Genomic DNA, 26,804 nt, shown 5'->3' on the forward strand with positions numbered 1-26,804 from the left:
CTGCCCTTGCAAGACTGAAAAGAGCTTTGAGCACACACCCAGGAGAGCAGGAAATCTCTCCTATGGATCACTTGTAAAATGGCCCGGTTTGAAAAACATGCTGCAGAAAGAATGAAGCCTGACTGCAAAGGAGAGTGGGGTTTTTTTTTCACCCGTGAATAGGATTTCATACTAGCAGCCAAAGTGAATCATTATACATCCTTGCCATATGCCACTTTCAATCAATAAGGCCTTATGCTCTGCTAACAATCATCCTAAACTATACCTATTAACAAGAATGCACATTTTCGTAGTAATATTCCACGCACGTCACCGCACACAGACTGCAAACAGTTGAGAGGGATCACAGCCGAAGGGAGATGGTTTCTGAAACGAGTGTGTGGACGTACACCACACTGTAGAGGCTGCCACTCTTACACGTGTAGGCTGGTTTCTGCTTTTTAATGGCATACGCTCCTACAGACTGGTGGGTTTTTTCTCTCTTTCAAGCGTAGGCTTTCTGGATGACCCAGACAGTTTCTTTCCTCGTGACCCAAGACTTTCTCAGAAGTGGCTGATGCTCTGAGGATAAGGCACAGCAATAGCCACAGAGGGTGAGATATGGCTTCAACAGAACCCTTTCAGCTTGGAGGGAGGGAGATGACAGCAATCATCATGAACTAATCATCCATATGATGAGTTCACACCTGAACCAATCTTTCTGTGAAGACATGAAAACCTGCTATAAAAGATACACAGTGTTTGAGGCATGTGGTGCAGGAAGCACAGACTTTATTTCCTACTGATCACAGGGAACCTCTGTTTCCCACCTGCTACTTCTTTTGTCCATTTATATTGCAAACTCCTCCTGATGGGTGTCTCTTCTTCCAAAAATACTGTGCTTGCCATAGAAGTTATTGACTGAAATGGCACAGCCTGGGCTGCTCAAAGCATCCAAGTCTTACAGTATGGGTACAAAGCTCTCGGTAGGTTCACCCAACTAAAGCAGAAATCTGCACTCAAGGGAGTCACCTGTGGCTCCCTCACCAGTCAACAGAGAGCCTGTCAATACTGTTGATGGAGTCCACAGTGATTCATCTCTTCCTAAAGAAGATGGTTAAAACAGAGCAGATGAATTGAATAACAAACCCACTTATTTCTTGCTGCCTGGAAAGCCCAGTGTGACAGCTGGCATTTAGAAGTCTACTCTGTAAATACCTGAAATGAGGGGAGTCTAATCCCACCACTACCCTCATGACCTTCCCTTGCCCTGATGCTCTCTGTGCATCTCAGGCACTTGGTGGTGCAACTCGCTCTGTGCCCTGCAGTGCACACAGAGTTACAGCTGGGCTGGGGGATGCCAGAGCAGAGTGGCAGCCCCAAATTCAGCTAGCTAAAACATCCCACTCCTGACCAACAGCTCAGAGCCCCTGTGTGCCCCTATAGGCCCCAGGTCCCCAGTCCCATACATGAGTCAGAGCCACTGCAGTGTGTGAACTGTGCACTGGGATTGCATCAGCCCTGGGTGTCTGGCAGAGCAGTGCTCAGGCCAGACTATACAAAATTCTGATGTCTATGGATCCTGGATTAGTAGAGCATGTACAGTATGGCAAGTCCTGATCCAATGGCCTTCAGATGCTACCACATCAAAAACCCTTCTATCTTTCTCTCAAAGAGTGAATTTAAGCTTTGCTTATTTCTGTTTTATAACCAAGGGCTGTTTCTGCAACCCTTGTGTAGATAATTACACATGGTCTATGTGACACTCTTCCTGAGTAATCCTTGTGTATTTTGCAAGGTTCAACATAAAAATTCTTTGCTAATCAAAAGGCATTACTGCTTGGATGTTTCTGTGCTGCAAAATAACCCCCAGTCAATCAAAACTCCTTCAAACAACCCCTGTCAATGCTTTTTGCTTTGGAACCTTGTTTCCTGTGGGTGAAGGTGTGAAAGGAGAATGTGCTTACCTTTGAGCACAAAGCTGTGTGACTCTCGGTGTCAGTGATACCACCAAAACACAGCTGAGGTGCTGCAGTTTCCTTTTACTGGCTTTCTGTGCAAGTACATATCCATAATAGCATCATTTGTTGCAAAGATTTCACTCAGTTTCTTCCTTTCTGGCAGAGCATGAACTCAGTGGACCTAGAAGTCCTTATTCCTCAGACAATTCCTCTTGCCTTTGAGGAAGATTTGTAATCCTGGAAGGGCTGTGCAAAATTTATACCACTAATTTTTCATATTTGGAGATATTAATGATGTACAAGCTACTGGATTCGGCACAAAAGAACTGGCCAAACTGCTGCAGTCTATTTCATATCTGAAGTAAATATAAGTGATCAAAGGACTACTTCTGCTTGAAAAGGCATTAATACTACTAATATCAGCTGAAGTAATTAAACCATGTGTATTTGTTTAAACACTTAGTGTAGATGTTGACCCTGTGGAATCCTCTCCCTTCTTTTTAATATCCACAGGCATTTTGACATTGTAGGGATCCTTAGTAACGAGGGCAGTAAAGTTGGGCAGAAAACTACTTTTGCCGACAAGAATGCTCAAAGTCATGAAATAAACACACTTTTATTCCAAATTGGGATGGAAGCTCAAAATTACAGCCCCAGAGTCCAATCCCGGCAATGACAAAACCACACGGTCCCACCTAGTTTCACATCTGGAAAATATAGTTAAACACCTCCTAACACTTTTGGCTGCTGTTTCTGGCTGACACAAGATGCACCTGTTCCCAAAGCAACCCTGCATCCCTGAGGATCCTGTGAAGGCACACAAAGGGGGTGCGGGTGCTCCCTTGCAGCGGCTACTTGGGGGTGAAGTCAAAAGATGGCTTTCCTTGGGGCTGAGTAAACAAGGTGGTAGATATTTCACATAAAAACATTCCTTTTACATTATTTTAAAGGGCTGTGGCTGGTAGAAAGACAGAGTGGCATCTGCCCATGGTGATTCCTTCCTATGGTGTTCCCAGGCATGGTTTGGGACACTGGGCTGCTTTATCACACGTGCCCTCTCTAATTTTGTAGGAAGGATGTCAACTGTCAAGATAATCATTTTGTTACCCCATACTACACCCTGAAACACAGTTCAATATCATCCTTTAGTCTGTTGTTTCAGGCACAGCCAGTGGGGTTGGCTCTGCATGGACATGTTGGGCTGAACTTGAAGCAAACTCAACTTCTCGAGCTGCAGTTAATTAGAAGGTGCTTCCAGTGGGGGAGAGAAGAGCTTTAGCCAAGGCAAACTGTGATTTCCAGCCAGTTTCAAATCCAAACCCCCAGTAACAGCAGAATTGTGTTTCCTACCCTGAGCAGACAACATTTATTAATATTTGTGTGTTGTCAGTTTTTTCATCCCTCATTTCCCTTTACATAGTTTTATTTTTCCAAGTCAATAAGAATGATTTTATTCTTCTTAATTAGATTTTTTTTAGGTTTCCCATAGTAATTAATGCACTTTTCTTCAGCAGTATAACCTATTACAGTGGTTAAAATATTAAATAACAATTGCTGCCAGATCTAAGGGAACAACAAACATAGAGTTTTCAATAGCTACTTTGTCTTCATCTTTTGAATTAGTTTGCAATCTGCTTTACATTTTTGGGTAAGTAATAAGATTTGTTGATTTGAATGAAGAACAATATAAAAATAAATTGCATTGTACTTTTAATTACATAGTCTTAATTTTTTGTGGTGACACTCCAGGCTCTCATATAATGTTGTTTAATGTTTACATCTCTTTACTGATTTGATAATTTAAATACAGAAATATGGTTTAATTTGCAAATTTCTACATTCATTGTTGGGGTGCTGTGCTCATTAAGGAATCGGGGGAATTCTGTGTTTTCCCCTATCTCCTTCATGCAGAAACAGTCACGTATGTTTCATACTGGCTTTTTCTTAGGCAGCAAATCTCAGCTACAGAGATGCTTTTCTCCTCCACCATTGTGAGATCGTGATTCTCCCTATGCTTGACATTTTTTACCAGGGGACTTGGTGTGAAATGGGCTGCTGCTCCAGGGAGCCCTTTTTTTTTTTTGGGACTCCTTGGAGGTGGTTGAAGACAGTGGTGGGTAGCTGGACACGCTAGCCTTGGCGGGTTTTTAATTCACCTGGGAAAACAAACACCCTCACAGCACTCAGAGGGGTTTGAGTACACCCACCCCCCTGCAGAGGACATGGTGGAAGCAGGTCTTGCAGAAGTCCACAGAAAAACGTAGGATGAGCCCAGTGGGATTCCCTTGGTTCAGAGTGAGGGTGATGTCCTACTGCTCTCCAGGTGTCGTTCAGAAATAGCTATGAGAATGCAACCAACCAACAGCAAACCTTCAAACCTTCCTTCCTCCATCAAACCAGCATCTCTTACCTACCTCATCCACTCACCTCGGCTCTCTTGGAGAGCAGCCATGGACATCCTCCACCACTCCCCAGGCAATGTTAACCACTTGGCTAAATCCCACTTTTACGAGCTGTTTCTGAGGTGTTGGTGTTTTAGTTTTAGAGCTCCAGACACATTTCAGAGTTTCTGGAAGTTAAGCAAAATTAAACTTTTCTTTCAAAAATCCATCACCACAAAACTGTTTTCCCCTCCTCTTCATTAATGATTTACTTTCTGTGGAATAAATGCACCAACTGAGGACAGAATCATTATTAAAATCTCAGTTAACAACACAATATTACTTTGTTCCTTTCATTTCCTCCACTATTATAAAATTCAAGATTCATTTCATCTATTAATATTAGCAATCTATTTTTTTTTAATTTTGACCAGGCACAAATTAAAAGGGGAATGATATTATGGAAACGGCACTAGAACTTATTCCTTTTTTCTTTTTTTTTGTAAAATCTATTTTTTCCCCTTCCATCAGTTCTTTCTTTGCATCTAATATTGGCTTCAGTTGCGTTGATATTCCCAGTGACTTCATTTGATACCTGGCATTACTCCCATGGAAGTCAACTGGAAGAGGCCAACAGAATTTCTTGGTAGGTGATTAAAATTAAGGGTCAATGAAGAGAAAGGCTGGCACATGGGTTTGGGAGCAAGGGAGCTGGATTTTGATCCAAGCCCTGCCACAAAATTGCTCTGTGACTCTGAGCAAGTCATTTTATTACTCTGTACTGCAGTTTCCATGTGTTTAAAATAGGACCAGGAGTGTTTGCTGCTCATTGTTCAAGTCTCCCAGCAAATAAAATATGATGTATCAGAGCTAACTGAGCAAGCAGGCACAGATCCTTCTCTCAAGAAATCTGTGTCCTAGGGTAGCAGCAGACAGCAAGGACAGGGCAGAACAGAGATGCACTGTTTTTCCACGAGCTCACAAATCGCTCCTATTCCCTTTTCAACAGATCACTGTCAGTGGGTTCTAATGAGATTTCCTTTGTGCCTCTGTAACACTAAATATAACCTGCGATATTTCTCACGTGCAGCATCTCCTTGTCAAAGAAAAGCTGCGCTTTCGGTGCTCCAGAATAACCAACTTCCACAGTTACGGCACACGTATTTCTTAGCTTGCTTCTGTGCACCATCAATCCTGGGAGCTGCACATCAGATAAATATGGATGTGATTGCTTTGCAATCCTCCTGATTACAAACAGGCAGGTGCTATTGTGGCAGGTCTTCCCAAATGCTGCAGTGCTGAATTCCAGTGATTCAGTGGCAACTGAAGAAAATTAAAAAAAAAAAAAAAAAAAAAAAAGTTGGATAAACCCCTCTAAGAGGCTCCCAGTACAATCAGCAATACCTCAACCATTCCTGCAAGAGCTTTGGCTAACAACTTCCTGCAGTGCCAATTCCACAACAGCCATAGCACCGGAAAATTTTTCCTGATCTTTTACCTGTGTTGTTCCTGCTAGAGTTGAAGCCCATTACTCACTCTACTTGCAGAAGTAGGGTGCCACTCCTCTTTGCATCAGCCTTGCATGTATTTGACAATTCGTTTTGTCTCAGCTCAGTCCGCTGTTCAGACCACACACTTCTCTCTCTCCGCTTTACCTCAAAGGCAGGTTTCCTACACCTCCAGTCACTTTTTATGCACCTCCTTGGGCTTTCCCTAGCTGAGCCATATGTTTCCTGAGGTGTGGAAATTGTTCTTGAGCCAAGACCCTGCCATTGCCAAGTTGAATGGAAAGACTGACCCATGCCAGTGTGCCCCTCACGACAGACATCCCAGGAAAACTGCTGGATTTTTGCAGCACTGGGTTTCTGCTGCACTCCCAAGCATCGCAGCCCCAGATCTTTTTCCACATGGCAGCAGCCTGGCCAATTGCTCTTCATCTTGTATTAGAGAAATTGATTTTAACTCTGCTGCCAGGGAGTGCAACATTTTAATTACTTCTGTGGATAAAGCCCGTTGTTCCTATTCTGATCCGGACTTAAGAGATAAGTAAAGCAAAGCCTATCAGAGATCCTGCAGAAGCTTGAGCTGGAACCCAGGCCACCAGAATACCCCCAACCAGTTCCTCTGCCATATATCCTTCACCCTTCTCATCCTTGTCTCATGCCATCCTCGCTTTTTTAAAATCTTTCTTCTCCCTCAATTATTATTGAATTCTTTTCACATCTGATGTCAGTAGCCACTTGCAAGCATTTAAACTATTGTAGGTGAATAATTAACAATAATAATTACTGTGGGAGCATCATCCCACAGCAGGGATAGGTCACAAGAAATGAGAAACAGATTGGTTGCTTGCTGGATTACTGATAATTTCCTTGCTGCTAGAACCTGCTTCTCAACACAAATGAGTGGCATTTGGTGGCAAAAATAAAGGACAAGATCAGTGGCCTTCAGGAGCAAGAGAAGGTTGGGTGGATACGGGGCCAGGAAAGTCAAGACATAAAGTGCAGTCTTCCTGCCAAAGGACCTAATCCCTATTTAGGGGACACCAAGACACCTACAAATAGATAAAAACTTGAGGCTGACTATAAAAATATTTCTGTTTCATTCGTCTGAAATCCACAGACAGGCACTGCTGATGCCAAGAACCCACAATACCCTGGCATCACAACCTGCAGGGCTGTCTGCTCTCACTTGTGAATACATTTATCACTGATAATATGCCAAAATGTCCAAGAGTTGAATACTGGGGAGCTCTGGGAAGGAGAGCAGGTTCTCACAGGCATGACTGAGTGCAGCAGAACTTTATCTGCATCTGTCCTGGTGCTGTGTCACTCCCATCTCCCTACAAAACTGATGGACCAGTGACTGGATTCTTAACAGAATAGTTTTTATACTTAGTATTTGTTACATGTGCTATGTCCTATGCCACGAGGCTGAAGAAATAGTCTGAGAAAGTGCATTAGGGCAGCTGGGCAAGAAGCAGTTGGTAGGAAGGTAAGGAGGCAAGACTGAGATGGAAGAAAATTAAAGCCAGAAATTGCTTGGATGGGTCCATCAGGCAGCTCTTCAACATCCCAAAGACCTTCAAAATAACTGGGAGGGCTGAATCCAGAGAATTTCCCCAGAGCTGAGGAGTAGATGCCAGAGATATTGGCATGGGGAGTCCAGGACTTCAGCAAGGGAATTTAGCTCCTGAGATATGGCTAAGCAGTCCAAGGGATGGAGTGAGTGTCATGCTGCACAACTAGAAATGTCAGGAAGGGACAAATGAAGTGTTTTGGCTTTGGCAGGCTGAGGAGTGATGATCTTCCAGTGGGTAAAAGCTGAAGAACACAGAAAAGGAGGAATCATTCTCCCATATACTCAGTAAGGACCAAACTACATCAGGAAAGGCTGAGGTTACACAGGAGGGAAGAAGTTCTGTCAGGATAAACTCATCATGCCTGTGAGCCTGGAGCACTGCAGGAAGAGGTAGGATGAGCATTTATCAGGAATGCCATAGGTCAATTAAACACTGCCAAAGGGAGGAGAATGGACAGGACGACACCTGAAGATCCCTTCCAACATTAGCTCCCCACTTGCACATTGCCAGCTGCCAGTATGTGGGATGAGCTTCCTCCAGGTGGTTTACATCAGCATTTTCCCATGATGAGCAGCAAAGGCAGACACTTTATGGTGTAAAAACAAACTCTGGTCCCAATAAGACAAAAGGAAAACTACCTTGTTAGTAATGTCCAATTCATTACTCAATACCACGTAACACAATAATGTTGCACTTTAAAGCTTAGTGAATCTGCCTCATTCTATTTAAACTGTGGTCTTGAGTGTTTATCATCTCCTGCTAATGGCAGTAGAGTATATGCCACAAAAACTTAATTATTTGCCTTCTCTGAGAGGGTATTTTTCCTGATTAAAGCCTTCCTGAGAGCAATGCAGGAAGCACTCAGCCCCACCGGGCATTCTTATACCCTAACCACTGAAATCTGGGACAAAGGCCAATAATCTGGGACAAACTCTAAAAATACACCAAACACTCCAGGACATGTTTTATTGGTCCTTCCATACATGCCTTGAGTGTGTCAGGAGGCACAAGGCCACAGGTAACAGTGAAAGTTAACCCTGCAGTGCAGTCCAGCTGGCTTCAGGAGGGATACAGATGCTTTTCTTCAAAAAGCCATTTCAAAGGGACACAGCACCTCCCTACCTTCCCGTTGTTAAAGCTTAATTGCAACCAGTTAAAAACCTCTGAGTTTAAACTGAGTCTAGGTTTTTAAATAAAATACCAGAATTTGAAAGATGTCCTTCTGCCAACTAAACACCTGGGGAGAGAGGAAGGCGAGGGAGCTGGAGAGATGACAGGCTTTGGCTCTAGGCTGCTGTAGCCACCATATGTGCTTTAAAAGACCTGCATTGCATTTCCAGGTAAAACATCAACAGCTGAAGACAATGTGAGTAAATAATTACTATCTTCTTTTACACAGGATGGTAACTTAAGCAGACAAGGTTGGGAAACAGTCTAAGGGCTCTTCTCGCTCTGCAAACTCAAGAGCTGTTGTATTCCAAGGCTCTTTTTTAGGTGATACAAAACCCCACAGGATCTGCTGGCAGCCACCCAAAGGCATGCAGCACTTAAGGCTGGCCTGACCTGGTCCAAAAACACTCCAAGCTCAGAGCAAGTTTAACACCTTGCCCTTCCCCCAGACAGCGTCAGCAACACTGGCTGTTGTGCACAGCAAAGCAGAATGACCAGGGCAGCTCTGCAGCTCCCAAGCCCCAGGCTCACAGTGTCACACCTTGGCTGGCCTTATGCCAAGGCTGGAAAGATCTTCTTTTGCCCTTCTGCTTGTCCACCTCAAGTAGAGGCTTTGTAAATAACCTCAATGCAAGCAAAATGATCTCATGATGGTACCTGTATTTACTTACCTTCAGCTTTTAACGGAAGGAGGACAGAATGCTTTATGGGCACAGAGCAAGAGATTAATAGATTGACACTACTGGAGGCTGTCAGTCCACAGAGTTGTCACCAAAAAGCGATTCCAGTGTTGCTACACCAACTCAGGAACACATTTTCCTGACAGGCAACCAGGCAGTTTTAAATAGAAGGAATTTTGCTGCCGTGGCCCTTGGTAAACTCTTTGAATGGTTAACTACAATCGGCTGGTGGGAACATCTTCCTTCCACCAAATTTAAGATGCATTGACTTCAACTGGCTGCAACACACTCTCTTGGAAGTTAGAGAGTATTTATTTTTTTATGAGCTAAGCATCAACAATGCTGTATTTATATGTTACAGGGAATCTGGAGCAGAGAGCATAAAAGCAGGACATGTCTAAAGTTTGGGACCATAGTCTGCTTTTACATACACACACACACATATATATATACACATACACATTCTGTGCTTTTCCTGACTCCTGGCCACTGGCTTTTGCAACCTGTGGTTGAGGGAAGGCCCTCTGTGGGCTGCAAAAGCAGCACAGCCTGGTGTTTCAGGGGAATTTGAATGCTGGTTTCTCATGACTAAAAGGCACAGTAGCGCTTGAGGGCATAAGACAAAGCTGGCAACCACAGTAACCTTAAGTACAGTGAATCTCAATGAAGAAAATACCTGAAAGGAACCTCAAACATCAGCCAGACTCTTGACACTGTGACCTGGGTTTAAAAAGGATAGAAAACACAGTCCTTTACCAATTAAGCATATACCGTCATTGCAGAATTAGTCATATGATGTCCCTAATCCTCCTCGTCTGAACACAGGAGCCTCCACCTCGAATGTGGGTGTGCTTTGGTACCCGGCAAGCTGGCACGACTTGAGGGTATGGATTAGAGCCTGGATTCTCCTTTTTGGGGGTGGGTAACATGCCCATGGTACAACTACCACCCAGCGTCAACCGTCCTCCAGGGACTTCTTGCCATTAAGTTCCCCACCCAAAAGGCCAGACGAGTTCTCCTGGATTTAAAGGGAAATAATTATACAATGACTGCTGGTTACAGCCGTAAAAATAATGAGCTATGCCCCAGAAGTCCTTACAAAATCCACAGATGAGTAAAGTGCCGCTAAAGCTCTGACCTGAAGAAAGTTTTGGCACATAGCTCTGATGTCAGCTGACACGTGCCAGTTGCTGGTATTTACGCTTTAATCAAAATACAACTGAAAACCAAGGGAGAAGTTCAAATTCTGGAGGACAGCAAAACCGCTGGACTGTGGGCATTTCAGTAACAGATCCCTTTGCTCGGCATATTCCCCGCTAATCTGTCAACATCTGATGCCTTGCTCTTTAGTCTGGAGCTAAGAAAAGCTATCAAAAAATATAGTTTAGGGCCCATTCTGTCTGCTGCATCACTCGCTATTTTTACCGGCTGCGCTGAAGCCAGACTGCAAAGGGCAAATTTGTCAACATGGGTGGGCTTTTTTAGTGTGAAACCCAAGGGCTCGTACAGACAGCAGCAGAGACTATCTGCATCCATGTCTGGAAGTCCAGGCTCTAATTTAGAGCTGCTTCAAATATAGAAATTCCAGCGAAGTTAATTGTAGCCGCATTATGGAGAGGTGACAGCAGCGGGTCCTTAGAAAGCTGGGGAAGGTCTAAATCTGCCTCAGGTCTCTTCCCTTTGGAGTTAGGCAGAGCCACCGGGAGCAGAGTCAAGCTAATACTGGGTAAAAATCCTACTGGGAAATTCCACAGGTGAGATTTGATTTTGCTGATCACACAGCAATGGCATTTCTTGAAAATAAGGATAAAGCTCCTTAGCAAAACCACCTTTTCTGTACATGCTGAGAACCGTGTGACATAGCCCTGCTATATCAACTGGTCTGTGCTTTTAAAATCTTCCTAATTCTGCTCACAGCCTAGAACTTGCCTTACCGTTATATTAAGAAACAGCTTCATAGTGTGGGTTGGTTATTACTGGGAAGCGCTTAATTACAATAAAATGTGTAGTTAAAGTGACAGTTTATTTACTCAAGGTTATGAATATAAATTGGTTTTTCTTACCCATGCATTTTGAAACTGGAAGGCAGAGGCTGGGATCCCAGGAGTTCCTTTAGGCTGGGTGATTTCCTACAAGCAGCTTTAGGAACCAATATGGAAACTGAAGCCTGTGAACCAGTTTGCTGCCTCAAGGCCACAGCACACATTTCCCACCTGTTGCAAGCAATGTGAATTTTCCTTAAGAAGGCTGGAAACGGGTCCCTGTAATTGCACCAGAGCTCTGTAACCTGCAATGAACCAACGGCGAGCTGAAAAATAAATCCCCGTTAGTGAACACTTGAAGAGATAAAGAAAATGTTGGGCCCCCCTCCCTGCAGTATTTTCCATGTTTTATAACACCTCTGTCAGTATAAATTCCCATTGAATGAAGAAACTACGTTTCACGAGCACTACAATAGGATTTTAAGATAAATGACATGCGAGCACTGCAGTTTTGTACAGCCTTAAGTGATCCAAGCATCTTTATCACGTGCACGGTATCAAAATACATGAATTTGACTCGTTACAACAGTCACACGAGAAAGATTGAGTGTCATATGAGGCTGCAAAGCATAAAACCATCTTAGCTAAAATTTATTTTAGCACGGGAGGGTTTTTTAGCTGTTAAGTATAATTATTTAAAAGCGGTCTGAGCTGTGCTGCTCTAGTGATAACTGGAAACAGAAAACAGCTCTTGAAAACGCTGCTGGTAAGGGCACTTCTTGCAAGCACTGCCTGCTCTTAACACTTGCTACCTTCATTCATTGCTATTTCTGAAATTCTTGGAGGCTGATGAAGTTTTAAAGTGTCATGTTGCTAAGGCTGTAACATTATCTCCAGCGACAATACTCACTCCTGGGCTTTCCTGTTGCAACTAGAGGGAACATTTTACCTTTTTAATCGGGTAAACACCTCCCTGTGAAACAATGTAAGCAAGACGGACTGAAATTCAGTAACTGAAAATTCAGTGTATCATTCCTCCCCGGGGCGAAAAGGCCCTGGGTCCAGCTCTCGTGGGTCAGTTTGCTCTGTGCAGCATTGCCTGTGCCACACAGCAGAAGCTGCCCTGGTGCAAAAGGCCACGCCGTGCCTGTCTCCTCGGGTGGCTTTAGGACAACATCCGCAGTGCCCTGGGCCCGTTTCCTCAAAAGCGATGACAGCTGCGTGATAAACGCGCTCCCGAGGCCCTGCCTGTAAGGCACCAATTCAGGTGCTGTGAAACAGGGCTTTTCATAGCACAGAGATTTAAAAATAGGAGCAGCGCCGGCCGGGGAGTGTTTGAGCCTGGGCAGGGAGGCGGCCCAAGCGACCGCTGTGTTGGTCACCCCGCCTGCTCCCGAGGGCTGATGTCTTCTTGGATCGAGTTAAATGTCTTGTTTTAGCTGATCATGGGGATCCTGGTACAGTGAAACACCGGGTCATATTTAATCACCCGACACCCTTCTCCATACTTCAGTCACTTGGTAGCTGTTTAACAACTTATTCCTCAAATGAAATAAGCAGAAATATTGATCCGTTATTTGCTTTCAAATGAAATAAGCAGCTTTATAGGAAATATTGACCCATTATTTGTCACTTCTGTTGAGGCTCCAAATGCATCCTGAGCTGCTGCAGCCCACGGCCAGGACATTCACTTCTCCTTTGATGACTGTTCTGCGTTCCCTTTTGCATCCTCCGTGGCCTTCTCAGGGATATGTGCCACAAGCAGCAGTGACAAACATTTTGGTGATAAACATTTTGGTAACAAAATCAGGCCTTTCTGTCTCCAGACTGCAAAAAACCCCAAACAAACAAACCGTACTTGTTAGTGTTTGTTTCTGAATAAACAGTGATCACCCCTGACCCATCCCTTCGATAGACAAGTCTCTTTATTTTCTGTCCTTGGTTTCACAAGCTGTGTGGCAATACTCACCTTGCTTTCTCCGTGCCACAGACCTGTCTAGAACTACCTCTTTGTGTGCTTTTTCCCCCCCCTATTTTTGATCTAAAAATTATCTTCTGGAGCCATTTGAGTAGCTTTACCAGTTGCATTGCCCTTCAGTGCACGTGTTTGCTGTAACTTTCCCCCCAAGAGTATCGTGTTTAAAGTCACAACCACTGTATTCCTGCCAATGTATTCCTCTTTACTTACAGGAAACCTATGAATGAGGTATGATACCATGAATGATACTATTAATCACTTTATTGCAACTGCACCCAGGAATCCCATTCACAGTTAAGACCTTGTTACACAAGTGCTATACGTATATAAAAAGTCTCCAGCTTCAAAGTGGTTACAAGCCTTTGTAAAAGCCTCCTGAAGTTTCCTGCGAACTTGTTACTGTAAAAAGAAAAATTACATATTTCTTCTTGGAACGACATGCTTCTCAAACTTTTAGAAGAATGATTCATGTTTACTCTTATCTCCCTCCAGAGGAAAAAGAAAATGAGTTTAGAAATATTTTCAGCCTTACTCCCCATCGGACAAATTTGAGGGAGCTGACCTGCAATTCATTGCCATGTGCAGGAGCTCTGCCCGTGCACAGCATCCATCCATGCCACGGCCCTTTCCCCAATGAGTCAGTGGACCTCGCAGACCCAAAGCCTTGGGAATGACCCAATTTCAGCATTTTTCCTCTTCCTTCCCCTCGAGATTCCTTTGGTGCTCCCTAATGCTATATTATTTAGTTATAACTAAAATAAATTGTGGAGAGAATGCAATTCCTGTAGTCCTGGCACTGGAGAAAACCTTATTAACACTGAAATGCCCTAAAAATGGATTCTGTTGAGGTGCCCCTTCAGTCCTGGTGACCCTGGACACTGTCCTGGAGCCATTGCCCTACCAGGTCTTGGGGTCAAGGGGCCGTTGTGGGTGCAGGGAGATCTAGGACATTCTCACTGCTGGGAAGAGGATTGTTTTTCCTACAAGGACACAGTTTATTCCTGTCCCCAGGGGGATCCACACTGCTCTCTCCGCTGGGAAGGCGTGGGGAATTTACCCGAGAGGCTGAGGCAGCTTTGCCCTGTGCTACCCAATCCTCCATCCCCTGTCCCATCCCAACCCCCCCCCAGCCACCTAAACACCCCCCAGCCATCCCCTACCTCTATTTCACATTCCCCCCACACCTTGCCCTTAATGCCTCTGCCAACACCTGCCTCTAAACCCATCCCTATCCACACATACCCTCCATGATGCCTGCCCCTAAACCTCTCCCCCCAGCTCCCTCTGCCATCCCCTGCCCCTATTCACGCTTCCCCTAACCCTTGCCCCTAAACCCCTTCAGCCATCCCCTGCTCCTAAACCTTCCCCCCCCAGACACCCCCTGCCCCTAAACCTCTCCTGTCAGCCCCCTACCCTATTCACATTTCCCCCAATCCCCCCCCCTAAATGCCCTTGGTCACTCCCTGCCCCTAAACCTTCCTCCTGCAGCCACCCACTGCCCCTACCCACCCCCCCACCCCTAAATCTCCCCCCTTCCCCCAAATCCTCCCCCCTGCAGGACCCTTGTCCCTATCCACACACACCCTCCCTCACCCCCTGCTCCCAAACCTCCCTGCCCGCCACCTCCAGTCCCTAAATCTCTCCTTCCATCCTCCTCCACCATCCCCAGCCCTTATTTGCACTTCTCCCACTCCCTGCCCTTAAACCACTTCAGCCATCCCCTGCCCCTAAATCTCCACCCTGCAGCCTCCTGACCCTAACCACACACACCCTCTGTCACCCTCCGCCCCATCCAACCTCCCACCTCCCGCCCCTAAACCTCTCCCCTTAGCCCCCTCCACCATTCCCTGCCCCTACTATTCGCACTTCCCCCACCCCTCGACCCCGAACCCCTTCAGCCATTCCCTGCTCCCAAACACCCCCCCCCCCGCAGTCACACGCTGCCTCTATGCACCACCCTGCCCCTAAACCTCCCCCCTTCCCCAAAACATCTCTTCTGCAGGACTGCCGACCCTAAACCTGCCCCTATCCACACACCCCCTCCACCACCTCCTGCCCCTCAACCTACCCCTCCAGCCACCATCTGCCCCTATGCACCCTCCCACCCCCAGCCCCTAAACCTCTCCCGAGCACCCTCCACCATCTCCTGCCCCTACTGTTTCACTTCCCCCACCCCGACCCTGAACCCCTCCAGCCATCCCCTGCCCCTAAACCTCTCCCCTGCAGTCCCCTGCCCCTATCCAACACACCCTCCGCCAACCCCTGCTCCTAAACCTCTCCGCCCGCCACCCCCAGCCCCGAAACCTCTCCTTCCAGTCCCCTCCACCGTCCTATTCACACTTCCTCTGTCCCCTAAACCCCTTCTGCCACCCCCTGCCCCTATTTCACTCACACCCTCCTACACCCCCTGCCCCCCTGCAGACCCCGGCCCCTAACCCTGGCCCTATTTCGCACACACCCTCCGTCACCCCCTGCCCCTAACCCTCCCCCCTGCAGACCCCAGCCCCTAACCCTGCCCCTATCCACACCCCCCTCCGTCGCCCTCCGGTCCCCGAGCCCCCCCCCCCGGGGCCTCCCCGCGGGGCGCGGCCGTGACGGGCAGCGCCGCTCCCCACTCAGCGCCCGCGGAGCCCCCGCGCCGCCCCGCCCCTTCCATCCCCCTTTGTATCCAACATCCGGGTTTCCCCGCTGGCTCCGCGCTGGCTTCTCCCTTTTTTTAGAAGCCATTTTGGACGCCGTTCAGCTTTTTTTTTTTTTCCCCCCCTCCCCGTTTCTTTTTTTTTTTTTAATTATTAAAAGAAAAAAAAAACAAAACAAAACAACAACAACAAAAAAACCCCTCAAACCGCAACAAACCTCCCTTTCTTGCCCTCCCCTCTCCTCCCCCCCCTTTATTTTGTTTTTTTTTCCCGCCTGCCCATCCCGCACATGGCACCTCCCGCCGCGCCCCCGCTCCCGCCGCCCCGCGCCCCGCGCAGCCCGCGATGCCGCGGCCCCCCGCCGCCTCCTCCTCCTCCTCCTTCTCCTCCTCCGGCCCCGCACCGCCGCCCCGCAGCCCCTCCGCCGGCCCTTGCCTGCCGCTCCGCAGCCGCCCGGGATGCGGGGTCGGTACCACCGCGCACGGTCCCGGTCCCGGTTCCCCGCTCGCTGCCGGCGCGGGGAGCGCGCGTGGGTTGCGCGGGGGTTGGAAGGGGGGGGGGAATGGTGGGTGTGGAATGCGCGGGTGTGTGCGGGAAAAAGGGGGGGGTGGGAAGACCAAATCCTGCGCGTGCATTGCGCGGGAACCCGCGGCGTGGGGGGGGTTGGGTCCGGGGGGTGGGAGGGGGGGGGCGTGTGCGTGTGTGCGCTCGCCCCTCGCTGCTGGGGGAGCCGGAGGGGCTGGGTTGGGAGGAGGAGGAGGGGGAAGGGGAAGAGGAGGAGGAGGAGTAGGAGGTGGGGGAGTCGGTGTGTGGTGCACGCCGCGCTCCCAGCACAAAAGCCCAGGGAAAGAAACTCTTGGAAAGCTGGGAGCGAACCGTGGGGCCGGGCAGGAGCAGGTCGAACCGTCCCCTGGCTGTTCGTCTCCACTGGATACATTTTGCGACTGCGAAGGAATTAAATCCGATTTTCTCTCTCTCTTTTTTTTTTTTTTCACCCCCTACCCCCAGGATTTTTTTCTTCATTTTTTCTTTTTGAGAGCGAGAGGGAGGGCAGAGCCGCGCTTCTCCCCCCTCTTTTCACGCGCTCGATCTTTTTATTTTTATTTTTGTTTCCCTTGGGGATAGAGGTGCACGCGAGGAAGAAAAAAAAAAGTAAAGGACTATGTTTGCTTCGTGGCTGACTTTCGCCGTGCTCTGGGGAACTTTCTGTGCAGGTAAGAGCCTTTCGGCGTGTTTACCTCCCGCCCGGGCTCTCGGTCGCGTCTCCAAATGCAGAATTGAATGGGCCGTGCGGTTATTTGCAGCCACCCTCCACAGCAGAGCAGAGCACCCGAGCTGGGGAATCCCCCCACCGCTGCCATCGGCTTAATTTCCTTTTTTAATATTATTATTATGATTATTTTGCTTTCCATCGCCTCGCCCTCCCTCTCCGTTTTCTCCCTGCTCGCAGGACGAGCCTTCCCCGTGCTGCTTTTTGTTCCCTCCAGGCAGCCTGTGGGAATTCATGGCAATGTAAACACGGCGCGATCTCGAGGAAACTTTGTAAAAATGGGCATTTACTTCTGGGCTGGGGCGTGTGGGGGGGGAAGCCGAGGAAGTTGCGTGGGTGTAGAAGTTGGGAGCAGCGGGAGGAGACCTGGGGATCGCTCCGGAATGGTGCGGGGTCTCTCAGGTAATGGCCATGTGTGCGCCCCGCTCCTGCCGGGCTGCGGTTGTGTAACGCGGGGTGGGGGGTTGTGGGGGACCCCCCTCCGCCCCGAGGGCACCCCCTGGTTCCCCATCAGCCCCACGGGACGCCGCGGTCCCGTAGGGGTTGGCACGGAACGAGCCTTTTGGGGCTGGCTGGCGCCGCTGGGAGCTGGGAGAAAGTTGGGAAAAAGGGGATGTGCGGGGCAGGGGGTGCCTGGGGGAGCATCCCTCGGGAGGAGGCTTCTGAGGCGGAGGGTGTTTGTTTTGTGTGTTCTTCATCCCGTTTATTTTACGGACCTGGGTTGGTCCCCAAACTTCACCTCCAACCTGCGGGGTGCGCGTTGTGCCGAGGGACGCGGGTGGAAGTTCGCCCACAGCCCGGACACAGCCGTGGGAGCAGGAGGGGGCACCCGGGGCAGCGCTTCGGGAGGAGGGGAAGGGTCTCCATGGGGTGCCCCATCCCGCAGCCCTCGGGAGGGGGTGGGACGGGGAAGGGGTCAGACTCCCTGTGCTCCCCCAGCACTGAAAACGCGGGCACGCTGGAAATCCCCGCGCTCCCCTCTTACCCTCCTTTTTAAAAAATTTTTTGATTCTGTTATTGTTATTTTTCCTATTCCTTTTTTATTATCGCTGCATATCCCTCGGGGAAACAGGGGCGGCAGCAATTTTGCCCCCTCCCTTGCCTGGTCACCACGACCCCCCCCCGGGGCTGAGCTCGCAGCCCCCCACCCCGGCGCTGGGCAGTGACTTGTTACGTTCCCTCCATCTCCCGGCCCGGGGCTGGGGGGGCACGGGAGGGTGGCGGGGACGAAGGAGGGGGGCTGTTTGCGTCCGGGGGTTCCCGGGAACAGGGTGCGGGAGGCAGCGATGCTGCAGCCGTGCCCCGCTCCGCGATGGGCAGCCGGGGAGTTCCCGGCGGCTTTTTGCCATCGCGGCTTCCTTGTATCGCAAAGCGGGTGGGGGTAGGGAGGGAGGGGGGGTTCCCCGCGTGTGCGTGTCCATGTCCCCCGCCCCGGGGAAGGCGCTGCCCGGCGGGGCCGGGGCGCGGAGCGGGGGGAGCGGGCGCGGAGCCGGCCCCGGGGCGCTCCTGCAGCCGGGGCTTCCTTTGTTCCGAGTGCCCATTAAATATGCGCTGCCACCGCCTGCCTCTGCCATTACCGACAGTGCCAGCGCTTCATTATTTTTTTTTTTTAAGTCACACCGAAAGTGTGTGTGTGAGTGGCAATAAAAAGGGAGCGGACAATAAAAATTAAAAAAAAAAAAAGAATGCGTTGGTGAGCAAAGCCTGCTCGGGGTTTTTTATCTGATCGCTGGGACACTTGTACGCAGCTTTGTTTCCATGTGTTGGGAAGGGGGTTGTGCGGGTTTGTATTTACATAGCAGTGCCGAGGAGAGCAGGTATTTTGGAAGGAGCAGGCGAGGGGGGGTGTGTATGTGCCAGCAACATTCCTGGTGCTCGGCGTTGCTCTCATCACAACAGCTCTCCTGGCTGGAAAATTCTATTATGTGCATAAAGGAGATTTATGGTCATTGTATTTTCTTTCCATATATCTTGGAATCCTTTTATCTCGGGTGATTCAATAAAAGGAGATGGCTTCCGGATTTTTTGGTTTTGTTTTGGGTATGGCGTTGGGTTTTTGTTTGGCTTGGGTTTGGTTTTTAACCTGATCCTATGGCTCTGTGCATATAGTGGTTGAAATCTAAGTTGGAGGAAAAAAAGCAATTGCTTTAAGAAAAATGAACCCTGAAAGCTTCTTAAATGTATCATGTTATGAAAAGGATAATCTGACAGGGCATACCTATGCTGACTTTTTCTCCCCCTGAAAATACAATAAAGAAACCCTAGAAAATAAATATAATTCTGTTTATATTTGGAAAGGTCCTCTTGAATCATTAAATCAGTGCATAAGCAATTCTGTAAATTCCTCCCTGTCTTTTAAAGCCTTTCTGTCCTTCTTCTGATATTTATGAGTGTTTATCAACACGATCTTCATTGTCCAGTTTTAACTAAAGCTGTTCAGTCAAAAAAAAAAAAAAAGGAAACAAGCTCAGATACCCAAAGTTGGAATGTGTTGCTGGGATTCAGAGCACTGGGCTTTGCTTGAAGTATGTCTTTTGTGTGTGTACATGTTCGGGCTGTGCGAAAGTGGTGGGCTTTTCGAAAATCGCTTGACCTCCATTGTTGATGCTTCTCATCGCTACCTTGGCTGACTGTAACAAAGCAAGCACGGGCTGCTGTTCTTTTAAAAAAAAAATCTGTTATGCTTATTTTTTTTTTTTTGAGTACTGAGGATTCATTGAGGAAAACATTATGTTCATTTTTAGCCCTTTGTTTGCAAATTCTCTGCAGCCCAAATGTTCAGAAATCATGTTTTAATCGATGAGCTTGGGAAAATACAGAAGGTGTAAAAGGAGTTGTCTTGCAGAATGCATTGCTAACATGTTTTCCAAGCCATTACATTACTTTTATTTTGGTGCAAGTTTAAGTAATGCCATGCAGCAGTGAATTGTGCTGCAAATGGATCTAGTCTCCTCTTTCACTGTCTTCTATTTATCCTCTTGTGCTTGAGAAGGGGAATAAAACTGGCTTCATTAGCCTGCTAATTAAACACAATGAAGTGCTGGCCCAAGGTTAATGGCAATGGCCTTTAAAAACACAAAACTCTTGAACAGGTGTTTGGGATATATATTTTTTTAATCGGCCATCAAATCTAGATAATTATACCACTGCGATAACCATTGTCAGAGTTCTGTGGTGAAGAAAATGCTATGTTTGAGGTGCCGGTGAGCAGTGTATTATTTTTAGTGGCATTATTTATAAACACCTCTCCAGGTCCCGCATAGCCTGTGGTTTAACTCCCCCCTTCTCCCCGCTCTCCATTTCGAAGCATCTTCTGCATCTTTCCTTTGGTGTTTTTGTTTTTTTTTTTTTTTCTGGATCAGGCAGGGTTAAAAATTCTGTATCCCTGCACCACTGCAAGGGTCTAACCTGAGCCTGGGGAGTTAACTAAAGTATTTACACACTGAAATTTCTGCCATTTCTTGTGCCTTTGGGCAGCCCATGCAGGCTGCGAGGCTGCTGCTCGCTCGATGCGATAGGAAGAAGCAGCCAATTAAAGCGGAGGGCTCGCACTGCCCGCGTTCGAGCTGTCACCAGCCTCCTGTCCACTCTGCTCTCCATCAGCTAAAACACGCTTGTCAGGTTTTTTTGTGCTTTACATGACGCAACAGTTGTGGACCTCCCCTGCTGACTCTGAATAGATGGTAGAGAAGAAAGAGATGGGCCAGCCTCACTCTTTTTTCCTTCCCTTTTTTGTTGTTGTTGTTGTTGTTGTGTGGGTTTGTTTTCTGTTTGTTTGTTTGTTCTGTTTTGTTTTTATTCTCTTCTTTCCCTCCCGCCATTTTCCCCCACCCCCATGCACGCACTCCTTGCTTTGCAGATCACCCCAGAAGGTTTTCCTGGCTTTTTCTAGTTCTGGGAAGCAGGACAAGTGCACAGGTTGAGATGGAAGAGAAGTTCCAAGAGGCACATCTTTTGGAACTTGTGTAACGGGATGATGGGGCCAGTTCAGGAATCCCACTGCTGTGGTTTGCATCGTTCCTGTCCATGGGGTGGGTCACTCTGCAGAAGTGCTGCAGGTGTAAAAGGAACCAAGGGATGTATATTTATCAAGAGCAAAGGAGGTGAGTGACAAGAGAGGGTTTGAGGTTGGGCACCTGTCAAAGGTGTGCTCGTGTGCTCTGCCCACATGGTGCTTGTTCCTAGAAAGCTGGGACACCTTTAAAATTAAATAAGTCAAAGTTACTCCATGTTTGGGGCCTTGTAGTGTAATGTACTTTGGGTGTCATGTTGCAGGACCTGCTTTTAGAAGCATTTCTAAAATTCAGTGTTAAGAGTAGCTGACCTTGTGGAGCTGCCGTAGAATAGTCAGAATTAAATGGGATTTTAGGAACGCTGGATCTTTGAAGCCCAATAAAATATAACAACTTTCTACCAAACACACCCAGGATAGTAGTCTAAAAGTTGTGAAAGTGACTTGGTAACCTCCTGCTTCTGGTTGTGCATGGCCAAGGCAAGGTAAGACCCTGGATGCCCCTTCTCCAGAGAGTACCACACCCAGTGCTGGGCACGGCCCCTCCTCATGGTGCCTCCTGTCAGTTGCCTGGAAATCCGTGTCTCCAGCCCTGTCAGCCAGCACTGGAAAAGTGTTCCTGTACTTTGGGAAGGGCGAAAGTAGGGGAGAGAACCTGTTAGAGTTCAGTGGTGATCTAGACCCAATTGAAAGCCCTCATGGGCTCTTACCCTCAGCTTTGGCTACTGGAGAACTGCTCATGTGCTGAGAAAGTCTTGCAAAGGCAACTTGGGCTGGTCAGTACCTGCTGTAGAGTTGGCTTTCTCTTTCTGCTGGGCTGTGAGGAGTGGTGTCAAAAAGGCATATGGCAGCTTTTTCCAGGTTCCTGAGACAGCTGTGGGCAGGGATGCAGGCAGCGAGGTGCTGTGCCTTGGCAGTACTGCAGCACCTGGGCTCCAGCGCTCTCCCTGTAACAAAACAGTTGTGGGAAGTTGGGAAATGGGAACTGCAGAGTGTAATCTCTGCTTTAAAGAGGTGTTGTCTTTCTCTTTTATCCCTCCTTGGCCTTTGATTTTAAAACTAGCAGGGGAGTGTGATTTTTCCTGCCTGGCCAATAGCACTGCCTGGATCTGAATTATTCAGTGTAGCACTTGGCATTCTGCACCCTGTTCCCACTTAAGCTCTTTTTCGCCTGTTCCTTCATGTGGAGATTTTCACATCAGTGAAATTGGATGTGTTTAAGAGAGGTGTTTGTGGCCGCAGCATTCACCAGTATAAGCTCTACTCTTCCCCTTGCCTTTCCCCTCCATTAACCATTGAGGATCAACTAATGTCTAATCTCTTCTCTTCATTATTGCTTCATTCTGAAATAATTTTGTATCTCATTAGTCATTTGTTCCTTTAAGGTATATTGGAAAAATATACATCACTTCCCCCCCAGTCTCCCTTGTAAGTTTTCTTGGAGCCACTGTAGTCAGAGGGGCAGAGAAGTAAATTAAAGATGAAACACTCTGCCTGCATTCTGCAGACACAGCACATTTTATGCTTAGATTTGAATATAACTGTTGGTCTTTTTCACCAATTTTATGTTCTTTTCTCTCATCTTCCTCCTTTACTACAGTATAGCTTCAATTCAAATGAAAAGTTAAGAGCAGCAATTGTCAGTGTACACTGTAAAATAATAATAATATGCTTCCCCCTAGCACACAAGTGCCTCTTATTTTGCCAGTATTTGAGTCTCACTCTGATTAGGTTATTGCATGTGGCATTGGTCCATCATGCTACTTAAGAAAAAAATCTGTTGCTGGTGTCTAGGTACCTCGGAAAAATACGGCTCCTCTTTTGCAAAGTGCTGTTTGTGATGAGAGAAGGTCCCTGCCCCAAAAACACTGAGCACAGGGACCAACTGTGAGAAAATGATACTGCCTGCAAGGGCTCCCTGCTGCATCATCATGAAGTGGCTCACACGAGGTCACACCAATATTTTGTACCTATACTGATAAAATAATCCACGTGAGGAAGTGCTTCTGTGTGGGTTAAAGTCAGGCTTTAATCTAGTAGTGCACTCTGTCCACCTTATGTGGTTTTTAATTTGGTCACTGTGCTGGAGGTGACTGGTGTGCTTTTGTTCTTGGGCAGATCCTTTTCTCTTGGGTTGGGGTGCTCACAAGCAGGGACTGGCTCACGCACACAGGTGTGTATAAAGAAACAGAGAGGAAGGAGCAACCTGTTTGTGCCTGGCTGGAGGAAGATGCAAATGACCTGGATCTCATTAATAATTCTGCAATTTCCAGCTTGATGTGTCGTTTCACTGCAGATTCAATTTGGGACCTTAGGGGAGCTCTACAGGCAGGAGGCTGCTCGCAGGAGGGCATGGGCCTGGGTGCAGGCAGGGTTGGGTGCAGGACAAGAAGCAGCCTGGACTTAAAACACCCTTTTTTGCCTCGCTGATGGGTTTGGGAAGCAGGGGTGTATTAAGCAGCTGAAATGAGCCTTTGAAAATGTTTGCACAGGAGCTGTTAGAAGTAAAACTTGTATCTGTGGATGTTTCATCCTATTCCTATAGTGCATAATTTATGGGTTGTAATAAAAGTTTACAAGGTATTCCCTGGCGCGAGTGACGTCTCTGAGATCTTGCAAGTCAGTGGCAGGGCAAGGACATTACTCCCCATCCTCTTCGGTCCATGATTGGTGCTCTGACCACCACATTATCCTTTTTCGTCCACCTTGAATTAAATTTGCTGGGAAAAATAGAATGTTCTGGTAGTTTTATTAAGCCAGAGGTGTCATTTTGTTTTCTTTCTCCTCTCTCAGTCTCATAGTTACATATCCATATAGGAGCACCTCTTCTTTAAATGAGGGGAATAAAGTGTGTTCATGAAAAGATGCAGTGCTTTACAGTCTGAGGGACATTAATTTTCATCGAAGCTGATACTCATGCAAATTTAGATGTGGGTTTTGAACTGGACTCTTATTTCTAATATGTACCCTTGTGTGATGATGGAAGGAGAAAAAGGTGCTCGTGGGAGCACAGAGGGTGAGTTAATCCTCCTCCAGTAAATCTGGAAACGGAACGTATTGCTGTCAGTTTTATAGAGAAATAAACAAAAACTGGAAGAAATGAGTGTGTCTCTGGCGCTTTTCGGACCAACCCAAAATCCAAGACCTGTGCTGAATGAGTCCCAAACCACAGTGGCAAAGGTTGTAATTTTAAAAATTCCATAGTGTCTTAGGTGCTGCGATTGCCTCTGCCTTTTTTTAATTATTTTTTTTTTTTTAATTTAAAGCTTTTTCCCATTATAGAACTTGCTTTCTAACTGGTAGCAGAAGTTTAAAATTTCTATGTGGTGCCAATAGTGCTAATGTAATGCTTCTTCCTAATTTATTGCTCCAAGGTGTGAGATGATAAACCTTTGAGTGGATGAGAGGGATAAAGTTAGCTCCATTTATGCCTGATCTATCAAATGGTCAATCTAGGTGTCTAACCCTTCTTTCCTCTGACATTAGCTATTTAAAAAATGCTTCGTGTAATGTGTGCAACTCTTAAAATTTGGCTTTTAGGAATATTTTGCTTATACATAATTTACCTCTGTAGATGGTTTTGAATTCCTGGGGAGGGAGGAATGCAACCATGGGTCCGTAGTGGAGAAATGTTCAATCAAACCCTTGTCTCCTTTTTGTGACTTTTTAAAAGCGTTTCAGAAAATGGGACTATTTCAGGCTTTTTAAGCCCTTTCAGTGCTGCTCTCACGTTTTGCAGTCTCTGGGTTGCTTCTGCGGGCTGGTGGCTGTTGCTACAGTTTGTCTGAGCCGTCTGCAAACTCCCCTCTCCGGTTGCTCTGTTTGCCATCGATACTTTCTTTCTCTAGGAAAGGAGGGCATTTAAGCTTTGCACAGTTGGTGTTCAGGCCTTTTCCTGAGGCAGCAAGCTGAGCTTTGCAATGTGAAAGCTGTGAGGAGACAGTGGTACTGGTCTTGGAAGAGCCGATGAGCTTTGTAGGGCGCTCAAGTGCGAGTAGGCATTGGCTTTGCTTCAGACCTGTACATTTCCACACGGATTTACAGGAGTCCCTGTACTAAGCAGAGGGAAACTACAGTTGACTGGAGATGCAGCTGCTCAGCAAAGTGCAGATTTGTGGTTATGCTGCTGGTAGCCTTGTCCTGGCAAGTTTACTTTTGGGACAACCAAGCCTTGGCAATGCAACCTGCAGGCACGTGGGTCACTTGTTTCTCCGAGTCTTTATGTTTTCTCTGCTCAGTATGGCAGCTGAAACACAGTGGGATTTGTATTGCCACTGTAGTTCCTGAGAGTAATTAATGGGTTAAGAATGCTAATTCCCCTGTATACATGCAGGCTGAGAAATTCAGTTAGTTGTCCTTGGGTTTTTGTGGCAGGAGTATCCAGTTACAGGCCAGCGGTGGCTATTGGGCAGCTCTTGGGTGCACTAAAGTTTGAACTCATAATCCTTTGCTTTCACGTGCACCCACAGCTTATCAGGCACTTTTATTTCTGTAGGAGAGTCTCTGTTAAAGCACATTCCTACATCCCGGGTAAGACATTTTCCCAAGTACCTGTTGCAGTTGTGCTGGAAAACACTCACTTTGCTCAGCTCCTAAAAAATGGGTTTGGGTGGTGGCAGTGGGCACCGGTGCTCACACACCTGGAGCAGGTTCCAGCTGTGAAATTTCTGTTTACATAAGAAGCCTGGGATGCACAAAAACTCAGCACAACCTGATTGAGAAGAGCAGAATGGTGCATTTGGCACTTTGCTGCCTTACTGGGTTGTCAGCTCTGTCTGCTGGTGTCCACGGTGTGGAGTTGTGAGTGCCCAGCTCTGGTGTGGACCCTCAGGTGGGGATGCTCTCATGGGGTATGCTGTGTCACTGAGCTGCCTCATCCATGCTCCTTGGCTTCCTTTGAAACGTTTCAAAGGCAAATGCCCTTATAAAGAAAACCAAACCCCCAAAACACCCCCCTTTCCCCCCAAAACAACCAAACACATAGAAAAAAAGACCAAAAAAACCCCCAGCAACAGAAAACTAATGGCAAGGAACATTTTTATCTGATTGCTGTCGTTTGCCCGCCTCACTTAAACATGCTTTAGTCCCCTCCTCAGGCTCCTGGAACACCTTGAAGTGAAAGCATGAAACAGGGGCCTATGGATCAGCATGCACAGTTACAGCAAGAAATTCCTGTGTAGATTTTTATCACCTTTTAGAGTGTTTGAAGCAACACAGTGGCCCTCCGGTCCCAATTTCCAGGCTTTTTTATGCATGTGATAAAGACAAGCAGCTTGTGATGGAGCCTTCAAGGAGTACAGTTGCTGTCACTGACCATCTCCTCTTGTGGGTGCAGCTTGGTGGCACAAAACTCATTCAGCATGAATTTTGATGGATGCAAAAAGAAAAAAGGAAAGGAAGGGGAAAAAAAAAATCAACCCACTGAATGTACTGTCCCCAGGGCTGTTGTCTCCTGATGCCCTGACACTGTGCCTGTTCACATCAGCTGGAGTTTGGCCGGATGTGCCCGTACTTGGGGAGCATTTTAACATTTATATTATACCTTAGATAACTGTGGAAGTCTTTTACAGCTAATTTTTATTGCTGTAGATAATTTTCTGCAGATACATAGCTTCTACTGTCGTCTAATGGGACAGAGTTAGTGCTGCTAAAAGCAAACATGAGAAACTC

The 26,804-nt window shown here is 47.2% G+C and overlaps 1 protein-coding gene and 1 long non-coding RNA gene across 2 annotated transcripts in view; one reads left to right on the plus strand and one right to left on the minus strand.

Moving 5' to 3' along the window:
- Positions 1-749: 749 nt before the first annotated feature.
- On the minus strand, positions 750-14,299 carry LOC113969358. The gene is made up of 2 exons (XR_003534833.1): positions 1,947-14,299; positions 750-1,083 (listed from the first exon to the last, which is right to left on the minus strand). It is a non-coding gene; the product is annotated as an uncharacterized LOC113969358 (long non-coding RNA).
- Positions 14,300-16,686: 2,387 nt separating this feature from the next.
- The window catches only part of ACVR2B (activin A receptor type 2B), a 108,549-nt gene continuing 98,431 nt past the window's right edge, over positions 16,687-26,804 (plus strand). The window contains exon 1 of the mRNA XM_027686937.1: positions 16,687-17,066. Within this exon, the coding sequence (XP_027542738.1) occupies positions 17,015-17,066 (52 nt within the window). The 5' untranslated portion in view covers positions 16,687-17,014. The remainder of the gene's footprint in view (positions 17,067-26,804) is intronic.

This window comes from Neopelma chrysocephalum, unplaced genomic scaffold (assembly GCF_003984885.1).
Source record: "Neopelma chrysocephalum unplaced genomic scaffold, ASM398488v2 Primary Assembly neopelma1_72, whole genome shotgun sequence".
Classification (NCBI taxonomy): Eukaryota; Metazoa; Chordata; class Aves; order Passeriformes; family Pipridae; genus Neopelma; species Neopelma chrysocephalum.